At 32.5% G+C, this 24,956-nt stretch overlaps 1 protein-coding gene across 1 annotated transcript in view; it reads left to right on the top strand.

Annotated features, from left to right (window-relative positions):
- LOC143410666 (A-kinase anchor protein 9-like) overlaps positions 1–24,956 on the top strand; it is an 88,756-nt gene that overhangs the window by 56,241 nt on the left and 7,559 nt on the right. The window contains 7 exon segments of the mRNA XM_076871462.1: positions 339–536; positions 4,955–6,177; positions 7,203–7,372; positions 12,917–13,149; positions 15,877–15,996; positions 18,835–19,011; positions 19,376–19,480. Coding sequence (XP_076727577.2) covers positions 339–536; positions 4,955–6,177; positions 7,203–7,372; positions 12,917–13,149; positions 15,877–15,996; positions 18,835–19,011; positions 19,376–19,480 — 2,226 coding nt within the window.

The following is a 24,956-nucleotide window of genomic DNA, read 5'->3' as shown; positions in this document are numbered from 1 at the left end:
ACATTCCATTTATCTTTAGTTGGAACTATAATCTAATTGCGTTAAACAAAAGGGAGGAATGTAAGGTAAGAATACAGGCTTGTTTATAGAACTTAAGGGCAGAAATAGAATCAGAACTCTGAGAGAAATTGGAACTAGAGTTTGAAAAGTCATCAAGAATCCAGGAAGAACTTTCAGTCCACATGACCTATCAGCATGTTGACAGCATGGAAACATGTTGACTGAGATCGTAAGCCTATGAAGTGAGCATAGTTTCCAGAGAACCCCTGTGGGCTGAGGGTACAATAAAGTGTCACTTCAAAATTTAATATTTTAAATATTTTCTTTGTATTTTCAAGTTACAGGCTAGTGAAACTCTACGAAACAGCACTCACAGTAACACAGCTGCAGATTTACTGCAAGCCAAACAACAGATTCTCATTCATCAACAACAGGTTGAAGAACAAGACCATCTATTAGAAGATTATCAAAAAAAGAAAGAAGACTTCAAAATGCAAATTAATTTCTTACAGGAGAAAATTAAAGTATATGAAATGGTATGTGTATCTTAAGGAAGTCAATCTACTTGTAGCAGCTTTGTAATTAACTTTAAAGTTTTTAATGAAGGTGTTTATATTTTTTTATGCATATGCACACAAAATTTCATAATTGAGACAAACTCTTTGAGTATATAAAATAATATATTTCAAAAACATTGAGAATTTCGTAGTAATAGTTTTAAAGATGATACTACTCATTACTCTGCTCCTTAAAAGTGATCTGCCTATGCTAAACTAAAGTCTCAGGAGAATCTATTTTTATAACTAGGATCTTTATCCTTTTTCCTCCAACTAAATGTATTTCTTCTTATTTTAGCCATGATTATAAAATTCTGAAAAAGAAATTTTGTAAATTTAAATTAGAAAAAAATGTGGTTGATTCTTTTTATTCACTTGAGTTATATTCCAGTTTGGGGGAATTATTTAGTCAATAAGTGCTCCTGGTAGGAAATGTATCACATGGATTGTAATCTTTAATCTTAAAAGCAATTCATGCTAGCAGATTCCATTTTTTTGTTTGTTTTTTTTTTTTTTTTTTTGAGAAGTTAAAGTTTAGATGTGATTATCCTGAAGCTGCCCCATTAACAGGTGCCAGAGTTGAAATTCTGAGCTCCTTGCACTACTCTGCACTCTGATCCTTGCCATCTCTGTCCTCTTTTTTGCTCTGTGAGAGCTGAAACAAGGCAGTGTGATCACCGTGTTTGAATGTAGCTGAACATCATTTTACAGTAACTCAAATTTCTTGCCATCACTCTGTGTGTGTCTACAAATGTCTATGAAAGCACCATTGGTATGGATTTGTGGGTTTCAAATAAATTTGAGCAAGTAGGCAAATACAGAATCTGGGAATAATGAAGATGGAGAATACATATAATACAGCATATTTTATAAACTTAGCAGATTCTATAGGAAGCTGAGAAATTACCAAGACAAGAATATTGTTTGGATAACAAAAGCATTAACTAGCACTTATTAAGTACTTACTCTATAACAGGCAGTATTCAAAGCCTCTTACACATATTAATGCATTGAATCATCACTACAACCCCATGAGATAAGGGTACCTTTATCATTTACAATTGATGGTACCAAGACAGTGCAAGATGAAGGAAATAATCCAGGTGCAGAAGTGATGTATTGATAGAGCCAGATTTCAAAGCTCAGTTATCTGACTCCAGAGACTCCTCTTTGAAAAATAGGAAATGTACAAATTAAAATTATGAGAAGGGCATGCTTTTCAACTAAGGTAATTTAAAGATTATGCAAGTGTTTACAGAATACCTATTCTGTAGTAACCCTTGCAAAAGATATATGACGGACCTTAAGATGTCCCCTTTCTTCACTGAACCCATGGAGAGGTGTGGCATGTACACAAGTTACCACAAAATAAAAAGTAAGTGCAGATAACAAGTGTTATGAATGTTTTGACGAGGTCTGATTTATGAGGAAAAGATTCAGGGTAGACATCAGCAGGGAGGTAATATTTGAGATAGATCTATAAATTGGAATAATGTGTTATTTATATTTTGTTTACCCATAAATTGGTATAATATATGGAACATAATATATGGAACAGCTATTCAATTCCTATTTGGTAATCAAGAGAATTGTTTATGAATTCATGACAAATAGAGATAGGCAGGATATTCTTTGCGGGTGTGGAGTGGGCATAAAGACCCAGGCTGAAATGTTGAAAATGTATAGGGAGCAAAAAGTAATTTACTTAGAAAGCAATAGGCTTTGGAAGTGTCTTTCTGGAGGGTAAGAGTAAAAAGACAATCGAGGCCTAAGTTGAAAGTGCCCGTATCTAGGATTTTATTATTTCTTATTGTCACTAGGCAGTATAATTTCAGATAATCTAAAATTTATGTAATTCATTTTAGTAATGAAAATAAACTGTTTATTTGAATGTTAGCAATAATACTTTTATTGTTCTTATTATTATATTTTAATTTCTCAGTTTTCAAAAAATTTAATCCCTTTGAGAAGTAGTTCTGTCAGAGCAGCTGAAGTAACTATATTGATAGTCAAAGGCTCATTATCCTAATCCTCCAAACCTCCTGTGTTATAGTAGTCACAAACAGGAAGTATATTATTCCCCACTCTTTCAGGTGTAGTTCTAAAAATAGAGGTTTCCTTGACTGAAGGGCTCTCAGTTTTGTAACATAGAACAAGTGATTTAAAACCATGTAATTTGAAAAAAGCTAAACAAAGAAAACTGTGAATTTGTGGTGTTTAATAGTTGAATGAAGAATTATGGTTATCATATTAGGTGTTGGACAGTATTGAATTAAGTTATTTTCTTTTATGAGGAGTGTTCCTTTCATCTTATAGAAAATCAGGAAATAAAATTATAACAGATTTTTATATCAATGTTAACATTTTTCAAAACTAGTTATTATTTAACAGTTTAGCTAAAATTGACCATCATGAACTGATTTTACTTTTTTAAAAAATTTTTTAGTTGTAGATGGACAAGATAACTTTATGTATTCATTTATTTTTATGTGGTGCTGAGAATTGAACCCAGTGCCTCATGTGTGTGAGGCAAACACTGTACCTCTGAGACCCAGCCTCAGTCCTGATTTTACATTTTATATAGGTTCCAAATGATTTATAAATTTCTTTCTAGTATATGAATATATTTGTGTAAAGCTCAGTAAAAATAAAATACCTTAATTATTTTATTTTAACCTCAAACACATTCTGGGAGATAGAGGAAATTTATCTTTATTGTACAGATAGAAATACCAGGATTAATAGATTACAGTAATTTACTAATGTTGCATTCTAGTGTAGAAATTAAGAAGGCTCAGCACTTGATAATAACATATGATGTAATTGGAAAAGGAATATGTGACACTAAGACAACAGCTCATAGTCTCACTCAAGAGGCTGCACAAGATAACCTTGGTTTATGTAGTGCAAAATTTGGCCTTTATTTGTTAGGCTCAGAAGTCATATTTTTTTTTCTTGAGCTATATCAGAGGTTAATTAGTTCAAGAGGTTAATGTTTAAGTCTAAATATAAGACTGTGAATTTACAATGAGAAATAATTATCACAAACTTCAGATTTTAAGCTCATTGGATTTTATATTCTTTCTATGGACAGATGAATTTTAAAAGCCAGGTAATAATTTAAAAAGTTGTTTATTAAGTATTAGATGAAAGGGTGTTGGAGGAATCAGATGTTCAGTGGCATGAGGTTGAGATAACCTGTTACATCCATCTCAGAGTAGTAATGTTTATGTCTGTAGACCAAACTTCTTAAATGCTCCTTGCTGTAACTCCCAACATTGTTTTCTGCATTCAGTATGGTTTTTCGAGAGGGATCAGACTTCTCAAAGGTTGATGGTGTGTTGGTCTTCTTCCAAGAACTATACTCAATTGATCAATGCCTACATTTTCTTAGTACATTCATTTAAGGTGCCTAGAAGTCCTTGTTTGGCAAGGACTTGTGTCTCCTTAACATAACTTCCTTACCTATATTTTCATCAGTTATATGGATTTTACTTATTTCCTTGGCTTTGGGACTATAGCTCTTAACTGTTTAATGAATATGCGTTAATATGTCTTGTCTTAGCCTAATCTCCAGTTCCAAAGATAGGAACTGGGGAAAATTATCTGATGGTCTTTTATCTTTCTGTTTGAACTGTGGGTCTAAGCCCAAGTTGGTATGCTGTAAATATACAGTAGTGGTCTTAGGTGTCACTTGATGTTCAGTCACTTAAGCATTGCATATCCCTAAATTTCTGATTCACTTAAAACCCCAGGAATGAAGTTAAGGAAGACTTAAAGGAATCCACTTTAGTTCTTGTTGTTGTTCTCATTTTATAGCACTTGTCCATGAAATACCTTCAAATCACTAGAATCCAGGGGAGGACCGGTATTTATTTATTTTTTGTTTCTTATGAGAATCCAGGGGAGGACCGGTTTTTATATTTTTGTGTCTTCTGAGAGTGTCTAGATAGTATGTAGTACTATAACTAGCCATCAGAAATACTTATATTTAGAATATTGACCAGTTAATAAGAAAAATGAAAATGTGATAGTTTATATAGATATTTTAATCAGACTGGATTTTGTTTTGTTTTGCTTTTTTGGTGGTGCTAGAGATCAAACCCAAGGCCTCACACATGCTAGGCAAATTAGATTGCATTTTTAAATTTAAATATTTAATCACAGCACAATGTAAGATAAATTTCTTCCCAAGAAGGGTAAAACTGTTATATTGTTTGCTCATATGTACTGTCAGGTAGATAAGTCCTAGGTCTTCTTGTACTGGGAAAAACGGGGGGTTCGGGGGGCAGGCCCAACAGTTTTTTATAGAATTTTATAAAAAGGAGACACCCATAAGAAGTTGCCAGAAGCTAAAAATGTCATTCTTATATTTTCATTTTCTCTTCTTTCTAAAGGAACAAGATGAAGTAGAAAAGTCAAATAAAAAAGAATTACAAGAAAAGGAGGCGATCATCCAGGCATTAAATATAAGAATAATAGAAGAAGAAAGAAAGAATCTTGAGCTAAAGGATCAAGTCACAGCCACTGAAAAATTAATGAGAGAATTACAAGAACAAATTGCAAGTATGAAATTAGAGCTGGCTAATTCTAAGCAAAAAGAAAGACAATGTTCTGAAGAAATAAAACAATTAATGGGTACAGTTGAAGACCTTCAGAAAAGGCATCATTACATAGATAGCCAGTTTAAATCTGATGTGGTACAGAAAATGGTGGAACAAGAAATGCAGAAAAGATTAGAACAACTCCGAGCAGAGATGGATGAAATGTATGGGCAGCAGATAGTACAGATGAAACAAGAGTTAATAAAGCAACACATGTCACAGATAGAGGAACTTAAAACACAACATAAGGAAGAAATTGAGAGTGTTTTAAAATCACATTTAAATATTACAATTAATGAAGATCAAATAAAGTTAATGAACGTGGCAATAAATGAACTGAATATGAAATTACAAGATGCTAATGCGCAAAAGGAAAAACTCCAAGAAGAACTAGGAATAATTTCAGGAGAAAAATCTACTCTGCAGAGACAACTTGATGACCTTTTTGAAGAATTGAACTTTTTAAGGGACCAAATTCAGAGAGCTAGAATGATAATAGCTGAACAAGAAAGTCAACTGAATGAAGCACATAAGTCCCTTAGTACAGTGGAAGCTTTAAAAGCTGAGATTGTTCTGGCATCTGAATCTAGGAAAGAACTAGAGTTAAAACATGAAGCAGAAGTTACAGATTACAAGATAAAACTTGAAATGTTGGAAAAAGGAAAAAATGCTGCATTAGACAGAATGGCTGAATCACAAGAAGCTGAATTAGAGAGGCTGAGAACACAGCTCCTATTTAATCATGAAGAAGAACTTTCGAAACTAAAAGATGATTTAGAAGTTGAACATCGAATAAATATTGAAAAACTTAAAGATAGCTTAGGCATTCACTATAAACAGAAGATAGATGGCTTACAAAATGAAATGAGTCAAAAGATGGAAACAATGCAATTTGAAAAAGATAATTTGATAACTAAGCAGAATCAGTTGGTTTTGGAAATTTCAAAACTAAAAGATTTACAGAAGTCCATCATGGATTCAAAATCAGAAGAAATGACCCTTCAGATGCATGTTGAGTGAGTTGTTTAGTTATTCATAAAATTAATCATATAATCTTTTGAATCACCATTTATGGAAGCACATTTTTTTCACATGGTAAAATGTTCATGTTAAGCTAAAAAGAAAGCTTTCTAATCACATTGTCCAGTATGATCAGTTTTTGTTTTTAAAATGTATATATTTTAGAGTGAAGCAGAGGAGGAAAAAAGTCTAGAAATATAGGCATTAACATGTTCATAGTGCTAAGATAACAATATTTTCTCATTTTAAAATTAGGATGTATTTCTTATCTCTATAAAGGCAAGCTATTATTTCTACTTAGTTGAAAATATGTTTTTTTCCTACTGGCTGAGTGCAATGTGTGTAACTAGAGATATTTTTGTCTTTGGAGCAGGTATAATTACAGCCTATGATATTTCCTGTGGTGTTGACTGAGTAGTTTCACTGAAAGCCTTTTTTAAAGCAGGTCTTTGCCAGTTCTTGTAATTTAAACATCTAGTTTATCACCAAGAAATTATACAAATACTACCACTTTTTTTCTAGTTGGATTCTTAATTATTAAAATATTGTTGTCTGACACATAAAAAGATAAACCTTATATGTATATAAACATGATCAGTATAACCAATGCAATAATGTAGATATTGGTATTACCATACTTTTTGAAACTCAAGTTTTATGTCTTCTTAAAGTTTTCTTCCAATTTATTACTATCTTAAAAATATTATTATTTGATTTCTTTCAGGTCAATAAAATGCACCTTTAAAAATGTTATAAATTTGTGTTCTAAACAAATCACTTTAAAAAAAAAATAAATTAAGAGTAAGAAGCACTTCATTGTAGGTGTTATTGTGTAATTTTAATAGAGCATATCTATATGATATTTTTCACCAAACACATATTTTGCATTGTATTTTTGGTGAGATAGTAGTAAAGGCTTTATACGGTAAAAAGATTAAATATTTTAATAAATAAATATTTTAAGATTAAATGTTTTATAAAGAGATTAAATATTTTAATAAATTTTTTTTTATCTGTATAGGTTTGCACTCCAGAAAACTAACAACAGACTTCTGAAGATCCTCTTAGAAGTTGTAAAGACTGCCATTGTTGTTGAAGAAACTATTGGCCACCATGTTCTTGGGATTTTAGATAGATCTAGTAAAGGCGAGGCATCTGTAAAGTCAGGTATCCATGAGGAACACATAAGAGGTAATACTAGTTTCATATGCTTGTGAAATAATCATATTCAAATCATCTTGCTGAGTTCAAGGCACTTTTTCTGTGTGTAGAATATATAGGAGAGAGAATATTCAAGTATTTTTCAACAAATGCACCTCCAAACACAAAGCCCCTCTGTTCAAAGCACTATATGTATTATTGTATAGCATTTGCAAGTGAATGTTTTAGAGTTGCCATTATATACCTTGGTATGCCTACACAAACCAGAAGACTCTTTCATTTCTCCACTTATAAAGGAAAAGTTCCACATCACCACCCTGTAAATCAGGAAAGCTTAAAATAAAGAACTTGTAGGAATCCAGCACCAGTTTTCATTGAGATAGTTAGAAGAATGTGATAATAAGAAACCAAAGACTATCCTCTGTTAGGTCCTTTCTTACTTTTGGAAAAGTGGTTTGACAGTTTTTGTCCTATTATGAGATGGCTTTTTTCCTAATTTTGTCATTTTCCTGTAGCTGTGTGGTTTGGGCTCTTCTTTTAATTTCTTTTTTTAAATTTTTTTTTAATTTTAATTTGTTATATATGACAGCAGAATGTTTTACTATTTATATTACACATATAGAACACAATTTTTTATATCTGTGATTGTACACTCTTATTTTAAATTTTTACCATCCCATTGCTGACCTCCAATCTGTCTTGTTTTCTCTGTTTCTTTTTCCTTGCTGGAGAAGATATCAGGAAATCAAAGAGGGGAAAGGTTAGTCAGGTGCTTCCAGAGAAATAGGCCCTGGATTCTTAAATTAGAAGGTCAAGCCTATAGTTCACTATCATTTCACATCCAACCACTTCTGCCCAGGTAGAAGGAAATATTCTGAAATGCCAGAGCTTTACAATTTTTGGAACACTCTAGTTTTTAAGCTTCAAGGGGAAAAATGTAAAGTATTCTAATTACAGAAGGTTTGCTTAAGTTCTAGTTAGCCAGCACTATATTTTAACTATAGAGAAAAGATTGATTTGGAATTTAAAATAAATTTGAATTAAAGACACTTCAAGTGAGTTCAAAAATAATTTTCAATGCCATTTTTAGTGAAATACAAGATAAAATAATCCTGACTTTTAAACCCTTCCTTCCACTCTTTTCAAACTAGGTAGATATATTTTTCAAATTAACTTACTTTTGGTTAAGTTCTCAATGAAGACTATTATGTCTACATATGGATCTTGATGTATTAAGAAGAATTAGGTAATGTTTGAAAATACCTAAAACTTATAAAAGTGACTACCAAAAAATTTTTAAGGTAATTAACTGGTTTCACTTAATCATCTAGGGAGGAATTTTGCTGTTCTGTTGGTAAGAACTGTACTAGATTGACTTCCATATTCAAAAGACACTAAGGAATGTTCTGTACATTGCAAACATTTTTTTTGCCTTTTTGTTAGCATTTCTCATAGATACTTCTTAAAATGGCTACTGAATATTCAGCAATACTTAAGGAGCAGTATGCTGAGTTATAAAGACAAATTGATAATTGAGATCAAGCAAACACAGAGGATAATGTTCATGTTCATTTTCTTGGAGAAAGCAAATCCTCTATCCACTGTCTATATCCATAGATAGTGTCTATTTTAACATATCTAGCGATAGTTTGTTAATTATAAGCAACTTTGTTCAATTCTATAAACACTTATTCAGTAATTTCTGTATCGTCTATGTTTTATAGTAGTTCATAGTCTAGGAAACACTGAGATTACTGTTCAAGGGAAGATTATATCATACTTAATATTTTACTTACAACCATTTTGTACATATATGAATTGATTATGATTATTATTATTGATTTTTATTATTATTGATCTTTAAAAATGTTAACTGTTGAAATCAACTGTTGATTCAGAAAACATTAGAAGAAAAATTCAAAGTTAAGAAATACATTGTGTAAAATATTGTGGCACAGATAATTTTGCGGGTTCATTTAATTAACTCAATCTTTTTTTTTAAATTTTTATTGTTGGTTGTTCAAAACATTACATAGTTCTTGATATATCATATTTCACACTTTGATTCAAGTGGGATATGAACTCCCATTTTTACCCCATATACAGATTGCAGAATCACATCAGTTGCACAACCATTGATTTACATATTGCCATTCTCGTGTCTGTTGTATTCTGCTGCCTTTCCTATCCTCTACTATCCCCCCTCCCCCCTCCCTTCCCCTCTTCTCTCTCTACTCCCTCTACTGTAATTCATTTCTCCCCCTTATATTTTTCCCCCTTTCCCCTCACTTCCTCTTGTGTGTAATTTTGTATACCCCTGAGGGTCTCCTTCCATTTACATGCAATTTCCCTTCTCTCTCCCTTTCCCTCCCACCTCTCATCCCTGTTTAATGTTAATCTTCTTCTCATGCTCTTGGTCTAATTAACTCAATCTTAATTTTTGTATTTACAAATCATTCTTTGGTTTGATTTGGTACCAAGAATTGAACCCAGAGACACTTAACCACTAATGTGTAACTCAGTCCTTTTTATCTTAAGTTGTGTAGAGCCTGGTTTAAGTTGCTAAGGCTGCTCTTAAACTTCCCATACTTCTCCTGTCCAAGTTGCTGGTATTATAGGCATGTACCACCATTCCTGGCTATGTTACTTTTACTAATAAAATTAAGTATCATTGGGGTATACTTACCTAGTTTGCATCTTTAAGGATATAGTGAATTAATAGAGTTTATGATTAAAAACATTTATTTTATGAAAATACTGGCTTTAAATATTGACAATATGCCCCATATGTAAGAAGTTCTTTTGACATTTCTTCACATTCTTAATGGAAGCATTTCTGTAAAAACTAAAATGCACCATTGAAAGGTTTATGTTATTTACCATAACAAAAAAAAAATTAAAGCTTAATCTGATTGTGAATCAACTTTTGTTTTTTGGTTTTTTTTTTTAAGTATCACTTGTGATGTAGTTTCAGCCTTCAAGCCTGAACTTGTTCAGGCTTTAAACATGTATGAACTTGTTAACACTTGAAAATAATAAATGATTGTGCTAATATTCACTTCCTTGTAAAAGCAAACTAGTTTATGAAATTGAAAGGAAATTTTGGCCAAATGTCAAATCACTTGAACCTGAGTGGATATTAGATCAGTTCATAAAAATGAGTTCCCTAGGTTGTTAAAAGAAAATTTCCTTTAGGTTTGCAGTGTGATAGTTTAGGGGTAGAATGCTCATCTTTCCTGTAGGAGTCCATGGATTGAAGTTTGTTTGCTTCAGCTTACTTTTGAAGCAGTGGGAAGTTATAGAAAGAATACTGGATTAGTAATGAGAAAGTCTCATTTTTTTTTTTCTGCCTTAATGTGACTTTGGACAAATTTCGTTGTCTCCACTCCATATCTTTTAGTATAGTTTTCATCTGTCAGACACTTGGGTCAAGCTTGATTCACATGATTTCCAATTGGAACCATAAAGGTCTTCAGTGAGCCACTGAGGCTGGGAAGACACTATGATATTGCTCACCCTCCTTTAACCTGAAAAACTTACCATTATGCATCAGGAAATGAATGGTATAATTCATAAAGTATATGACTAAAAGACTTGAATAGCTATTATTTGCTGTGTTTACAACATACATCTGAGTGGTTGGTTCACCACTCAAGTGATTCTGTTCACCAAATTGCCTGTTCTTGATTTCTGTTGGCATGTTATAAAATAGCCCTTCTTTTTTTGTCCTCAGATTTTTTCCCCCAGACTAGTCATTATGGGTAATTATAATTTTGCTGTCTTTCTCTTTTGTTTCATTGGAACAAACAAATTTGTTTCTTTAATGGCACATATTCAGATTATTTCAGATAATTTCTATCTTCAATTTTTTTTTGTGTGTGTGTGTGCGCCTGTGTGCACACACACTTGGAATTGAACCTAGGACCTCACTCAGGCCAGGCAAGCACAAGCACTCTACTACTGAGCTACATCTCCAGCCCTGAAAAATACATAAAGCTGATTGACATCTTTATCTTTTCTAGGTGCTTTATTGCCTATTTTTGTTGTTGTTGTTGTTGTTACCATTCCAAAAAAAACTAACACTCAGTGATCATTTATAAATGGCTTTGTTTCACCTTGTGCTTGTGTTTTAGATTTATTCCCATGTGTACACAGAATCTTCAGTCTTTTTCTCACCATTGATTGCTTCTCTGTACCACAAAGTGTCATATTGTACCATAAAATTTAATTTTATATTCATAAAAATAACTCTTTGTTTATTTTAACTTACACACACACATACTACAAGGTAAACTTCAGTATACTTCATAAGAGAATAAGCAAGAAGAGACTGGGCTGGGGATATAGCTCAGTGCTTGCCTAGCACCTGTGAGGCTCTGGGTTCAATCCTCAGCACTGCATAAAAAATTTATATATAAAATGAAGGTATAAAAAATTAAAAAGAATAGACTAACTCTTGCTTTAACTGACTTTAGTTTCTGTTCTTATAGTAACAACACTCCTTTCTGAGGAGAACAGTGACTTTTCAGTCATTAAATTCATAGCATAATCCTTGACTGTTTGTCTTTCTAGGCAAATAACTTCACTAACGTCTTTTCCTTTTTGAAATGTTCTCTTCTAGAACATCCCTTTCCTGTCTACCTCATATTTCATATATGGCTTCTTTTGTTAGCTTATGATATACAGAGGCTCCAACTTTGTTTCCTCCTTTCACTAAATATCACTCCTAAAACAGATGTAACCACTTTCAGTGTTTAAACTCTTACCTTTTTACAGATGACCCCTAATTCTGCAGACCCAAATTTCTAACAGTTTATGTATCTCCACATATTCCATTAATACTCCTCTGTTCAGTTGCAAAGCTTATCATCTGCCTATGTCAACCAGATTTTCTTATGTAAGATGTAACAATAATGTTGATAGTATGGTAACAGTGTCTGTAGTTAAATTAGCACTGCTCATCATCCTAATTTCTTCCCAGTATACTTTTTACAAAAATACCAAGCTACAAAATTATCTGTTTCTTTTAAACTGTAGCCAGAGCAGGTAATGTTCAAATATGTAATGCTTAAAAGTCAGGTTACTCCAAACAAATTAGGAGCACTTATTCTATTCTTCCATATCCCACTGCAGGATAGAGGTTTTTTTTTTTTTTCCTTATGTATATATGTGTGTTGTTTCATTATACTGTAAAGTCTTTCACAATAGGAACCAGATTTTGTCTCCTTAGTGTCCCCATTTCTTAGCAAACTCTATATGCTTGTCATTTGATAAATATCTATTAAAAGTTATCTTAAAAAGTTTTTATCAGGTTGGGAGTATAGCTCAACAATACAGCACATGCTTATTATGTGCAAGACCATGGATTTTATCCCTAGTATCCCCCCCAAAAAAAACCCCAAATTTTTATTAAAGAAAAATTACTGAATAACCCAAATCTTAAATTCTGCAATTTTACAATGCTGTTATTAAAACACATGTACTTTGAAAAATGATTTCAATTTGACTTGACTTTAAAAATTTAAAGTGAAATTATTGTTATTAATGTATGCCTTTAACATTTTGTTATTCTAGTTATAGACAGATCCATACCCTCCTATTCTGGAAGTGGTATGCCAAGAACTGATAATAGCATGTGTTCAAAAGTAACTGAGGAAGGAACAGAATTATCGCAGCACCTTATAAGGATTGGTTTTGCTGGAACTGAAATAGATCCTGAAAATGAAGAATTAATGCTGAATATTAGTTCTCGACTACAAGCAGCAGTTGAAAAAATGCTGGAAGCTCTAAGTGAAACTAGTAGTCAGGTAAACTCCTTAATTATTACTACCTTCTGAATATTGCATAAGGCATAAATGAGTAAATATTTCTCTCTACTGTCCCACAGAAATTTATTTAGGCTTCTCTTTAATAATTGGCTGTATTTGTGATAACCAATATTAGTTTTAGTAGTCCTGTTTTTGGTGGTGAAGGTAATGTAATGATGAGCTCTTCCAGTTTAAAAACTCATTGATGTTTTAATATCCAGATTTTCTAGATTGTTACACATTACTTTTTTTTATATCAAAAGAGATTTTAACTTCACTATTGTGTGAAATGTTCCATTAAAATGTTATTTAATACTATAAGAAATCTCTAAAACTATATGTTGTAGTGGAAATGTCTAAAACTATATGTTGTAGTATGTCATAACATACCATTATTGTATTACATATCAAACTTGCAATTCCTTCACTTGATTTTTACATTCTTTTTATAAATATGAGTAGATTAATTCACCATACAAGTTATCTCTTGGTAGGAAATTAGTTTGAGCAGTTTTTCTTTTAAAATATTGTTCTTTACAGGCTGGGGATGTGGCTCAAGTGGTAGCATGCTCGCCTGGCATGCGTGCAGCCCGGATTCGATCCTCAGCACCACATACAAAGATGTTGTGTCTGACGAAAACTAAAAAATAAATATTAAAATTCTCAAAAAAAATATTGTTCTTTAAATATTAAGTTTGAGAAGTTGAAAGAATGTCTTTGAGCTCTTGTTCTGATGACTGGCTTTTCTTTGGTACTTTTTTCTCTAATTATTTAATATGGCATGTTTCTGTAATAGCAGTGACTATTAGATATAGTAACTATGACAAATATATATTTTGCATTTTAATACCTGATTCATTTCTATTAGGGTTAAATTATTGACTTAAGCTGTTTCTTCAATTGTTGACATTTAAACTGATTCATTTATTCCCTATTAGTTGGTTAACTTCTCATATCAATCTACCGTCCCACCCCCTGATACTTTTAATATGCTTCTGGGATTCAATGAGGAAGGAATTATCAATATAACATACATTTCTGTTGAAATATTTGTTCTTTGAATGGTCTTCATATATGACACCCAGAATTTTCTCCAGGTATTCTTTTCTGTTTAGAAACAAACTAAACCTTTTTTTTTTCTGTGTTAGAATATGAATTATACCTTGAAAAGACTCTTGAGATACCACATATTGTAAAGGGAATTCACTAACTGGTCAGGGAAATTCATTATAATGTATTTCCTGTTATATGGCTCAGTGGTAGAGCACTTGCCCAGTATATGCAAGGCCCTAAGTTCTATCCCCAGCACTGGGGGAAAGGATGGGGAATAAATAGTTAGATAAATATATCTTCTGGTTTGCACCTTGATTGGCCATACTAAAGCAAACATATGCCTTATGTAGTTCCCAAAAATTCTTTTTTGTTTTCATAGATTAATTCTGTGGCCTGTAGTTAAATAGCAGATGAAATTTCTAACCTTGAGCAATTCTTGTTTCTCTAGAGCTTTCTTTTTTAGCATGTACAGAATGATTAAAGCTTCTATTTCAGTAACTCAAAAATTTACTTGAGCATCACAGAGAACCAAAGACATAATATTCTTGAAGTCTCAAATGCTTGTTATTTGCCAAGAGTAGGAAAAATGATTTATTTAAAAAAAATCAGTGGTGGTCCTATATTCAAAGTTTTGAAGAGTTATTTTATTTTGCATTATCAACATCCTAAGTGCTTGTAAGGAAATGAAATGGTACCCGTAAAATTCAGCTTCATTTGTATTATTAAGACATTAATTTTACACTCTTGGATCAGAGAATTTTATAGTCACCTTTCCTTTAGCCCAAAGTTGAGCAGACTATTTAAACTCAAACATTGACATTGTAAATGTTGTGTTGAAATGTGAAATTCCATAGTTATCATTAAAAAAATACACATTTTTACCAAGATTTACTACATTTTTAGTCTTTTATAATTAGCCTAAGTCCTGCATTCTCTCTCTTTTAGAATGCTTATCCATAAACCACTTCTAGAGTATGCGGGTCCACTGAGTCAGCTAAGTCAGTACTTAAAGCTTGAATGCATATGCATCTTAATTATCCCTTTTATTCTATGAAAGATGTATAGAATAGATATTTCTGTATTAAATTCTTCTTTTTGTTTTGTTTATGCTTATTTCAGTCATATTAGTGTTTATATTCTATGATTTGTACTTTTTCTACCAGGAAAACAACTGGTAATACTTTTTCTTTCTTTTTTTAATAACCTTATTTTATTTATCTATTTATTTTTTAATGTGGTGCTGAGGATGGAACCCAGTGCATCACACACGCTAGGCAAGTGTTCTACCCCTGAGCTACAATTGCAGCCCTACTTTTTTTTTTTTTAATATTTATTTATTTATTTTTAGTTTTTGGCAGACACAACATCTTTGTTTGTATGTGGTGCTGAGGATCGAACCCGGGCTGCACACATGCCAGGCGAGCGTGCTACCACTTAAGCCACATCCCCAGCCCCTACTTTTTCTTTCTTGAAAATAAATTTTAAGTATTTAAATTTTGTGGAAGAACCCAAATAAGTAATGTGTCATACCAAAAATATTTTTGAATCTTTGTGATTCCATGGTCATCAGTCCTTTCTTTTCAAACAAACTTAACCTCTGACTAAAGAGAGATAATAGGTTTAATAAATATTGTTTCTTCAATTACTATTGTTTTTATTATTGTTCAATTTCAGGAGCAAGCCATTGACAGAGAACATGAGAGAGATGTGTTCCAACAAGAAATACAGAAGTTAGAACAACAACTTAAGGTTGTGCCTCGAATCCAGCCTGTTGGTGAACATCAAACTAGAGAGGTAAGAACTTTATTGGTATTGCCTATTTGTATCTTGAGTGTGAAGTAAGAGTTACATTATGAAAAACTTAAAAGTGAATAAGGTATAAATCTTAAAAATCAGGACATTGAATGTTACTTAAATGTGAGGAGGTCATAAACCCTAAAAAATGTTTGTATTGGACTAGGAGTTATAGTTCACGTGTAGAACACTTGCCTAGTGTACCTGAAGCCCTGGATTTGGATTTGATGCCAGCACCATAAAAAACAAAACATAAAAATGTTGTACTGAAATTTGAAATTATTTCCATCTTTATACATTTTCTAGTATTAAATAAACTTCTCTGCCTAATTCTCTACTCCCATCCCAACAAAACTGATAATTCTCTGTAGTCACTCTTTACTAATTATTTCCCTTTCTCTTCTCTTTTACAGTCCACTACAATGAAGTTTCCAACATCTTTTTCTTGGAATTTTATAACCCTTAGTATATTTAAACTGTTCCTATGAAGGTTACCCAAAGCCTCTTGGCTGTATCTAGTAATCACCTCTCTGTCTTCAATACTACTGAACCATTTGGAGACACTCATTACAGTCTTCTATAAGTATCTCCTTCTCTTGACTGCTGTGACACACCTACTGTAGAGTATGGTCTCTCTCCTCCAGTGTTTATTTGTCTTCTGCCTACCCAAAATAAATGAGGGGTGCCTCATGACTTAGTCAGTCTTAGAGTCCTCATACTTCCGTTTTTACATTTTCTTCCCAGTCATCTGTAAATTGCCCCACAGTTGTTCCTTTATTCCTAACATTTCTGTTGAACTCTGTACTTGAATTTTCAACTGCCTACACTGTCTCCATGTAGATGTCTCATTTTAACATATCCAGGAATCATATTCTTGGTTCCTGATTAGCCTTTATCAAAAAGACAAAAATAAAATTATCCCTTCTTCATCTCAATAAATGTTGTCTTCTAAATCATCTTCTTTGCTAAATTCTAGAATTCTTCCTCAGTCCCACTCCTTCTCAGCCCTGATCCCAAACCACTAATGGATCAGATTTATACTACATCTTTTTATTCTTTTCACCTTTATTCATTTCCCTGTGTCTTAGTTGCCTATATGTGTGAGGTAGCCTCCTGACCAGTCTCCCTGCTTCTACTCTGTCACTCCCACTGTCCATTTTCCTCATACAGAAAACTCTACATTTATTAAACAAATGCTACATGGGAAATATTATACATATTTATATGTATATCACTTGTATATATTTCTAAAGATGGCTTGTCCTGGTTATAAAGAGATTGTGCTTGAGATAATGCAATTCCAGTGTGGATCATGGCTATGCTATGTAGTAGATGTCTGACAGTAACTACGCTACTTAACCTTTCAAATCTATTTATTCATTTCTAAAATAAAGACAGTAATAGCTCCCACTGCATAGCAGTATTAGTGTGGCCCTTAGTTAACACTTAAATTCAACTACTATTTTTTCTGAAAATAATTTTATTGCTGAAAATTATCTACAATTTCTAAGAAGTTTACTTGATTCATTTCTCTTAAAAGTACCTCAATGAAGTATAAAATGTCTATAAGTTCATTGTAATGAAATGTTAAATCTGCTAGAGTAGCAGATGCATCATTTCCCTTGTTTGTAGTCATTGCCTTTATTTCTAACAAATGTATTTTTAGATTTTGAAAAACAGTGACTTATTCATTGAAACTCAAAAGATAATTCAAGATCTAGAACTTTGACTGCCATTTTCTACTATATAATTTTTTAAAAAATATTTGAAAGTTGACCTATCTCGTTCATGAAACTTTAAGATATGTTTGAATTTCCTCAGGAACATTGTGACCCATTTGTTCTCTGTTTACCCTGCCAGAACTAATCCCAGCTTCTGATTTTCTGAAGACCCAAAAATTCCAACTGTGAATACATATTATAATATGCCATTTCTTTGTACCTGTTTTATAGCCTTTTCTCATGAACTTAATCCAAAACTTAGTCAACCTATTATTCTCAGTAGCTTTATTACTGTTAAAATTTAATCCTATAATTATAATTAAGCTTGCATTTTTTTAATGTTCTGAATAATGATTGTCATTTTGTATAATTGCTTCCAAGTGTTTCACTGAATAAAGGTAGTATTCTTTTATTTCTTACCATCACTTATCTTTTTAGGAACCTCCTCTACCTCTTGATCAGAACTAATTTCATAAATTATCTTATTAATCCTTCCTGTATTCTTCTATCACAGAGCCATTGAATTGAAGGCACTTGCATATCTGTCTTCAGGGATAAGTTCTGGGATGTGTCATCATTTATTTTGGATGCAGGAGAACTATTAAGACACTAAATGTACAGCTCTCTCTTTCCACCCATCCTCATCTCTATTCTGGGATGGTGCAATGTATTGGTTGAAAGTGCTTTGTAAATAACTATTATCAAAAGGTGATTCATGAAAGATTTTTTTTCAGGTTATCTTACTTCACATTCTGAGACCAAGTCAGTAAGTACTCTACAAAATTTGCCATCTTTAAGGTCATAGGTCTTAGTACAATTATACCATTACTAGATAATTCAACATTATTCCCCTCTTCCTAGCTAAAGTCTTAGTCTTAAGAGAATGAAATTTTTCTAAAAAGCGTTGAGCAAAAGCAATATTTGTTGTTTACTAGTGCTGCCTAGTTCTTATCAACTTGGGAAATATCAACCTTTGTTTGAGATAATAGTTGCTATTATAAAAAATGAAATTAATATAGCATTTCAAAATGTTTTTTGAAAAAAAATGATTTTTGAGATGAATTGAAAGTTATGAACTTTTCAAATTTTTAGATTTTTTTGTTTATTATATTTTCAGGTTGAACAATTAACAAAAGATCTAAAAGAAAAAACAGACAAGTGCAGTGAGCTGCTTCTATCAAAAGAACAGCTGCAGAGAGATGTACAAGAGAGGAATGAAGAAATTGAAAAGCTAGAGTTCAGAGTGAGAGAACTGGAACAAGCCTTACTTGTTAGCACAGACAATTTTCAAAAGGTGTGACATTTTGAATTAACTTTATTAAGTGTTTTAATGAAGAAAAGTTTGATACACAAACATCAGAGCTTGAATAAGAAAGCTTGAGGATGGGGGCAGATGGGAAAGAGCCTTCATTTTTATCTGAGAAATGCATTTTAAGTGTCAAAAGTTCCTGTTTGACTCTATGAAAGTATTCAAGACTGAATATCTATAACTTTTTGATATTCACTAATGTAGTTTGTCCTCCTAACTGGTCAGAGAGAATTGCTACTTATCCAAAAGGAAACATACACACACACACACACACACACATACACACACACACATTGAATAATCAATATTTAATGTCTGAAAATTTGAGAACATTCTTATATATTTAAAGGTAGAGGACCAGAAACAATTTGGAGCCTTAGAAGCTAAAGCAGAATTGTCTCTAGAAGTGCAACTGCAAGCTGAGCAAGATGCTATTGATAGAAAAGAGAAAGAGGTAAGGACTTTTTTTTCTTTTGTGTGTGTGTGTGTGTGTATTAGATGTAGATGGGCAAATATCTTTGTTTTATTTACTTGCATGGTTCTGAGGATTGAACCCAGTGCCTCACACATACTAGGCAAGCACTCTACCACTTTATTTTTAAATGACAAAATATGTTTTAAGTTATTTTAAAGTCAGTTACCTTGAAAACATCATTTGAACAAAATGAAGTTTGTGGTCTAAAACCAAAGTATAGACTTTCTCAATTCAGTGCCTAGATTGATCTTCAAGACAATAAACATGTGAACTGATAAGCTTATGAAGGAAGTTTATTCCAGGTTGAGAAGATAACTAGTGTGAGCACTTTGAAGCAAGAAACTAGTGTGAGCACTTTGAAGCAAGAAGAAATTTAGAGAGTGAGAAAGGACAATTTAGCAGGTATGGGCTGAGTGAAGAGGACAGTGGAGAAATGTAGTAGTTAGGACAAAAGGCAGCATCTTTTTTCTCCTGTTCGTGCTATGGGCATTGAGTTTTTGCTCCCCTCTACTGTGAATTTGGGTTTGCTTGCTTTCCTTTTTCTTTTTAAACTTTTTCCTGAGAATTGATAGTGTTGTTTTACAACATATGAAGCTTGTGCTTAAAAGATTAATAATGAAATAGGAATGGGAATTTAGCTCAATGTGGGTTTGAATCTGCAGCACCACAAAATAATAATAACAAGAAAGTAACTATAAAATTATCCTGTGTTGCCCTTCTCCCTCCTTCTTAATGAGAAGGATTCAATTAGGCATGGTGCATGCCTGTAGTCCCTGCTTCTCAGGACCCTGAGGCGGGAGAATGAATCACTTGAGCCAAGGAGGTTAAGGTCAGCCTAGACAACATAATAATACCCCTGTGAGAACAAGAAAAGAAAATTTACCTTTAGAGCTATAGTAATCATAACTTTTATTGTCTACTAATAGTTTTCCTAAAACATATAATACTCAAAATTGTATAGTAGTAAATAATTTTAAATGTTTAAAATATTTTTAATTATGTTTTTGTCTCTTTCCATAGAATTTTTCTCAGAACATTTAAATTTATTTTAACAAATACTTATTTTCCTTAAATATCATAGAAGTATTTGTTAATAAGTACTTGGAAATCTGTTTACAAAACTAATTTAGACATCAGCCAAAATGATGGTTCAGCGAATGTGTAGTTCAAAGAAGAAAAAAGGAATCCATAGAAATTACTATAGTTGAAATGATCCATGAGAAGGATCGTTTTCCCATTTTTATGTAACATCTGAGAAGTTCTTGTTTATTAGGTTTGGAGTTTTCATTGAACGCAGTGAGAACATTTATTTTTGTGTAACTATTTCTGTATATTTGAAAGGAATTAATACTTAATGATTTATCTTAAATACTGAATAATCTCCTCCCCCAAAAAATGAACCTTCACAACTGGATCTAAAAGTAGTGGTAGTTGATTAAGGAATCTTGGTGTAGCTTACTAGTTGTTTCTCTTCATTTGTGTGTGTGTTCTGGGGGTCAAAGGGCATCACACAAGCATTCCATCACTGAGTTATTTTCTTAGCCCTAATTCTATACATACACACACACACACACACACACACACAGGTTTTTTTGTTTTTGTTTTTGTATTTTGAGATGGAAGGCATTAAGTATAGTGCCCGGCTGGCTATAAACTCCAAATTACAGGGTTCAAGCAGTCCTCTCACATCAGCTTCCTGAGTAGCTGGGACTACATTCATGTGCCACCATGCCCTATTATTTTTATTATCTTTTGAACGTAATATGTATCTACTAACACCTTAATTTCCTGAATTAAGTTTCTAATACACATCTACCTTTTACTCAGGATTATAGTACTAGTAGTTCAGAACTATAAGAAACCATAGAGAGCATCTGTTAACTGACTTTCAGTTTTTACAGATAGAGACCCAGAGCCAAAGATGTTGAGTGAATATATACAGATTAAAATAGCAGCTGACCTTCATTTACTTGCTTTAAATAACTATAATGAGTATTCTATCAGAACTCCCTCCCTTACCTATAACTGAATAATGAATGTAGAATTAAAACATATGTCTTTTAATGAAAATAACTTAAGCATTCTATCCTGAAAACTAGGCAAATGTTTTCAGATGTCCTATTGAGTATAAACATAAAGATATCCTTATGTATCATTATAGTTGAGATGTTCAAATACTCCCAAAACCTAGATTTGAATAAAACATTTTTCTGAAAGTTCATTAAACTACGTAGAAATGTGGGATGAATAAAAAGAAGAAAACAGCTTCTTATAGGAGAAGGAAATATTATTTTGAGAAAAGGATTCCTTCAATAAGTTTTAGCTCTCTGTAGAATTAATGAGCTCTAGTTTACAGATAGCAATAGTAAATAATAGTTAACTTTGCTGAGGGCTGAGTCTAGAAAGTATATTAAATGCCTTATTCCATTAACCCTTAACAGTCTCGCTGGGAATAGGTTCTGTTCTAAAATATCCTAATTTGCCAATGTGTGAGCTGATCCTTAAGAGAGGTTAGTACTTAGTACAGACAGAAAGAACTGAATCTGGAACCCTATGATGCTATACTGCCAGAACACTGAATATATTTTGCTTGTTAGTGAAAAATGTTAAAGACTGTCATTCAACATTTATTATTAAACTGTTTCTGCATGTAAAGCACTTTTGTTCAGTTGTGAAATCAACACCAGACTTCAAGGAATATGCTCTCTAATTAGTGGAACATATAAGTTTTTTTTAACATTTTTTTAAAGTTGTTGATGGACCTTTATTTTATTTTTTGATTTTATGTGGTGCTGAGAATCGAATGCAGTGGCTCACACATGCCAGGCAAACATTTGCTCTACCACTGAGCCACAACCCCAGCCCCTATACTTTTTTTATGAGAAAAAAAAAACACTTAAAAATAAAATAAATAAAACTCAAATAGGTACAAATTAGTGTCATCCAAATAGTCTATATATCGATTGGTAGATAAGTAAAACAAGTTTAAACCTTTCTAATGTTCTTCTGGTTTGGGTGTTGTTATAAGACAGCCTGAAACTAGAGTCTGCTTGAATAACAAGAATGTTCCATAGTGTCATTTGGAGAAATTAGGGTCTGATGTGATGTCTCAAGTTCAGCTACTTAAAATAAAAATGTTAGTACTTTAAACCAGTCCTTCTCTGCATATGAATCAGCTGGGGATCTTGTTAAAGTGCAGGTCTTTTTTTTTTTATCTTTTTTTTTTTTAATTTTTAGTTGTAGAGAAACTAAATACCTTTTTTTTCCTAATGTGGTGCTGAAGATCAAACCCTGTGCTCATGCATGCTAGGCAAGTGCTCTACCACTGAGCCACAACCTCAGCTCCCAAAATGCAGATTTTGAGTGCAGCACAAGATTCTGTGCATCAAACGTGCTCTCACATGATACCTATTCGGCTGCTCCAGAGACTACACTTTGAGTAGCAGGGCTTTTAAGACATAGAGCTAAGACTTTGACTATTAAGTGATGTCACAAGGGAAAAAAAGGTCATGTGAGGTGGGGCAGCAATTTTGAACTTAAATAACTATGTGTATGTTGATTTTATAATACCTTGTCATTAAAATTTGTTATAGAAGAGAAGAATAGGTGTAACTACTGTCAGATAACTTTGAAGAAGATACAGTCATCACAATTTTCAATAAACTAACCTGGAAATTATATATGTACAACCACTAAACGTGTTTTAGTGTCTACAGAATTTAATATCAGTGTTACAAAAAATTTTAAATAGAGGTCTTAGACATTAGTTATTAGAAACAAGATAAATTATAGTTTAGGACTGGAACTCCCCAGGTTCAAAAGGTGGTTTCACCACATAGTAGACATGTGACCTCAGGACAAGTTACTCCTTGCTGTAACTCCCTTCCTTACTTCTGAAATGGGGTTAATCATAGAATAGAGCTCCTAAGGTTGTAACAGGCTTTTTAAAAAATAACAATATATAAAGCACTTTGTACCCATGCCTAGCAGTAATTCTCTATAAATAATAGCCATTATTTAGTATTGATACCATTTCTGTTTAAGAAATATTAGGCTGATTTTTTTTTTCCTTGCTGACTTCTCTTTTTAGGCTGATTTTTAAGACCTTGCCTTGCCTGTGCTAGAATGATTCTAGTTATGTGATGTATCAGTATATAAGCAACATATGCCCCTTTTCAACTTTAAGGCACTAAATGATTTAAAGTTGGCTCTGAGCCAGTTACTACCAAACTCTGCTTCTGCATCTTAGGTTGCTGTTAATGCAACATTTTTGATCATCAAGTAAATATATGTTTATAAATTCATTTATTAAATATTAAGTAGCTGTGAAGCAGTGAGCTAAAGTGACTGCTAATGTCCTCAATCAAACCCATATTTTTAAATAGAGCAATAATTAGCTCTTAATATTGATCATCATGTTCATTTTTTTTGTATAACCATCAAAGGGGATTATTTTACTTTTATTACTAATAATCCATCTTCAAAAATTAAATTTCTCTTTTCCTATAAGTAAGAGCTCCCTGATTTTCTACTAAAATTATTTTGTTTAACTTACTCTGCAATTCAGACCTAAGGATCTCTTGACCTTATTGTGTATCTCTGCTTCCATCTGCTTAATCAAACCACAAAGCAGCCAGGGCATTCAATGGATTATAATTAGATATTTGTGGGACTATATTAAGTTAGTTTTATTTGATAATAGAATAACTGAATTAATTCTACAATTTTTCTAAGATTTTCAATAGCAACTGACTTAATTCTAACTGAATTTAACATAAGAGTTATCATGTGGACTACTCCTTTCTGTGACTCTTTCTCCTTATGGTAGAAAATGTTTCCTGGTGTCCTTCTTTAAGGTGTCTTCTGCTTGGGCAAGATGGTTTAAGAATGTGCAGGTGACAGGCACGGTGGCACACACCTATAATCCCATAACTCAGAAGTCTGAGGCAGGAAGATTGCAAGTTTGAGGTCAGCCTCAGCAACTTAGGAAGACTCTAAGCTACTTACTAAGCATGACTGTATCTAAAAACTATAAAATGAAAAAAAAGGGCTGGGGATGTGGTTCCATGGTAAAGCTCCCTTGGGTTCAGTCCCCAGTGCCAAAACAAAAATAAAATAAACAAACCAAAAAACAAAAAAAAAAAGAATGTGCAGTGTGAGCATGTCTAGGAACCATACAGGTATGGCTGGCTTAGAAAACCACTTTCGTTTATTCTTATGAATTAAGCATATGTATTTTGTAAAGCAAATACAACATTCTTTTTTTAAAATTTCTTTTTTAGTTGTAGTTGGACACAATATGTTTATTTATTTTTATGTGGTACTGAGGATCAAACCTAGTGCCTCACATGTGCACAACAGGTGTTTTACCACTGAGCTACAGCCCCAGCCCCAACATTCTTAATTCTATCTCGACAAACATCTGTATAAAGTTTTTTTTCTTTACTTTTCATAA

The sequence above is a fragment of the Callospermophilus lateralis genome, chromosome 11 (genome assembly GCF_048772815.1).
Source record: "Callospermophilus lateralis isolate mCalLat2 chromosome 11, mCalLat2.hap1, whole genome shotgun sequence".
Lineage (NCBI taxonomy): Eukaryota > Metazoa > Chordata > Mammalia > Rodentia > Sciuridae > Callospermophilus > Callospermophilus lateralis.
This window is presented reverse-complemented; position numbering and strand designations above follow the sequence as displayed.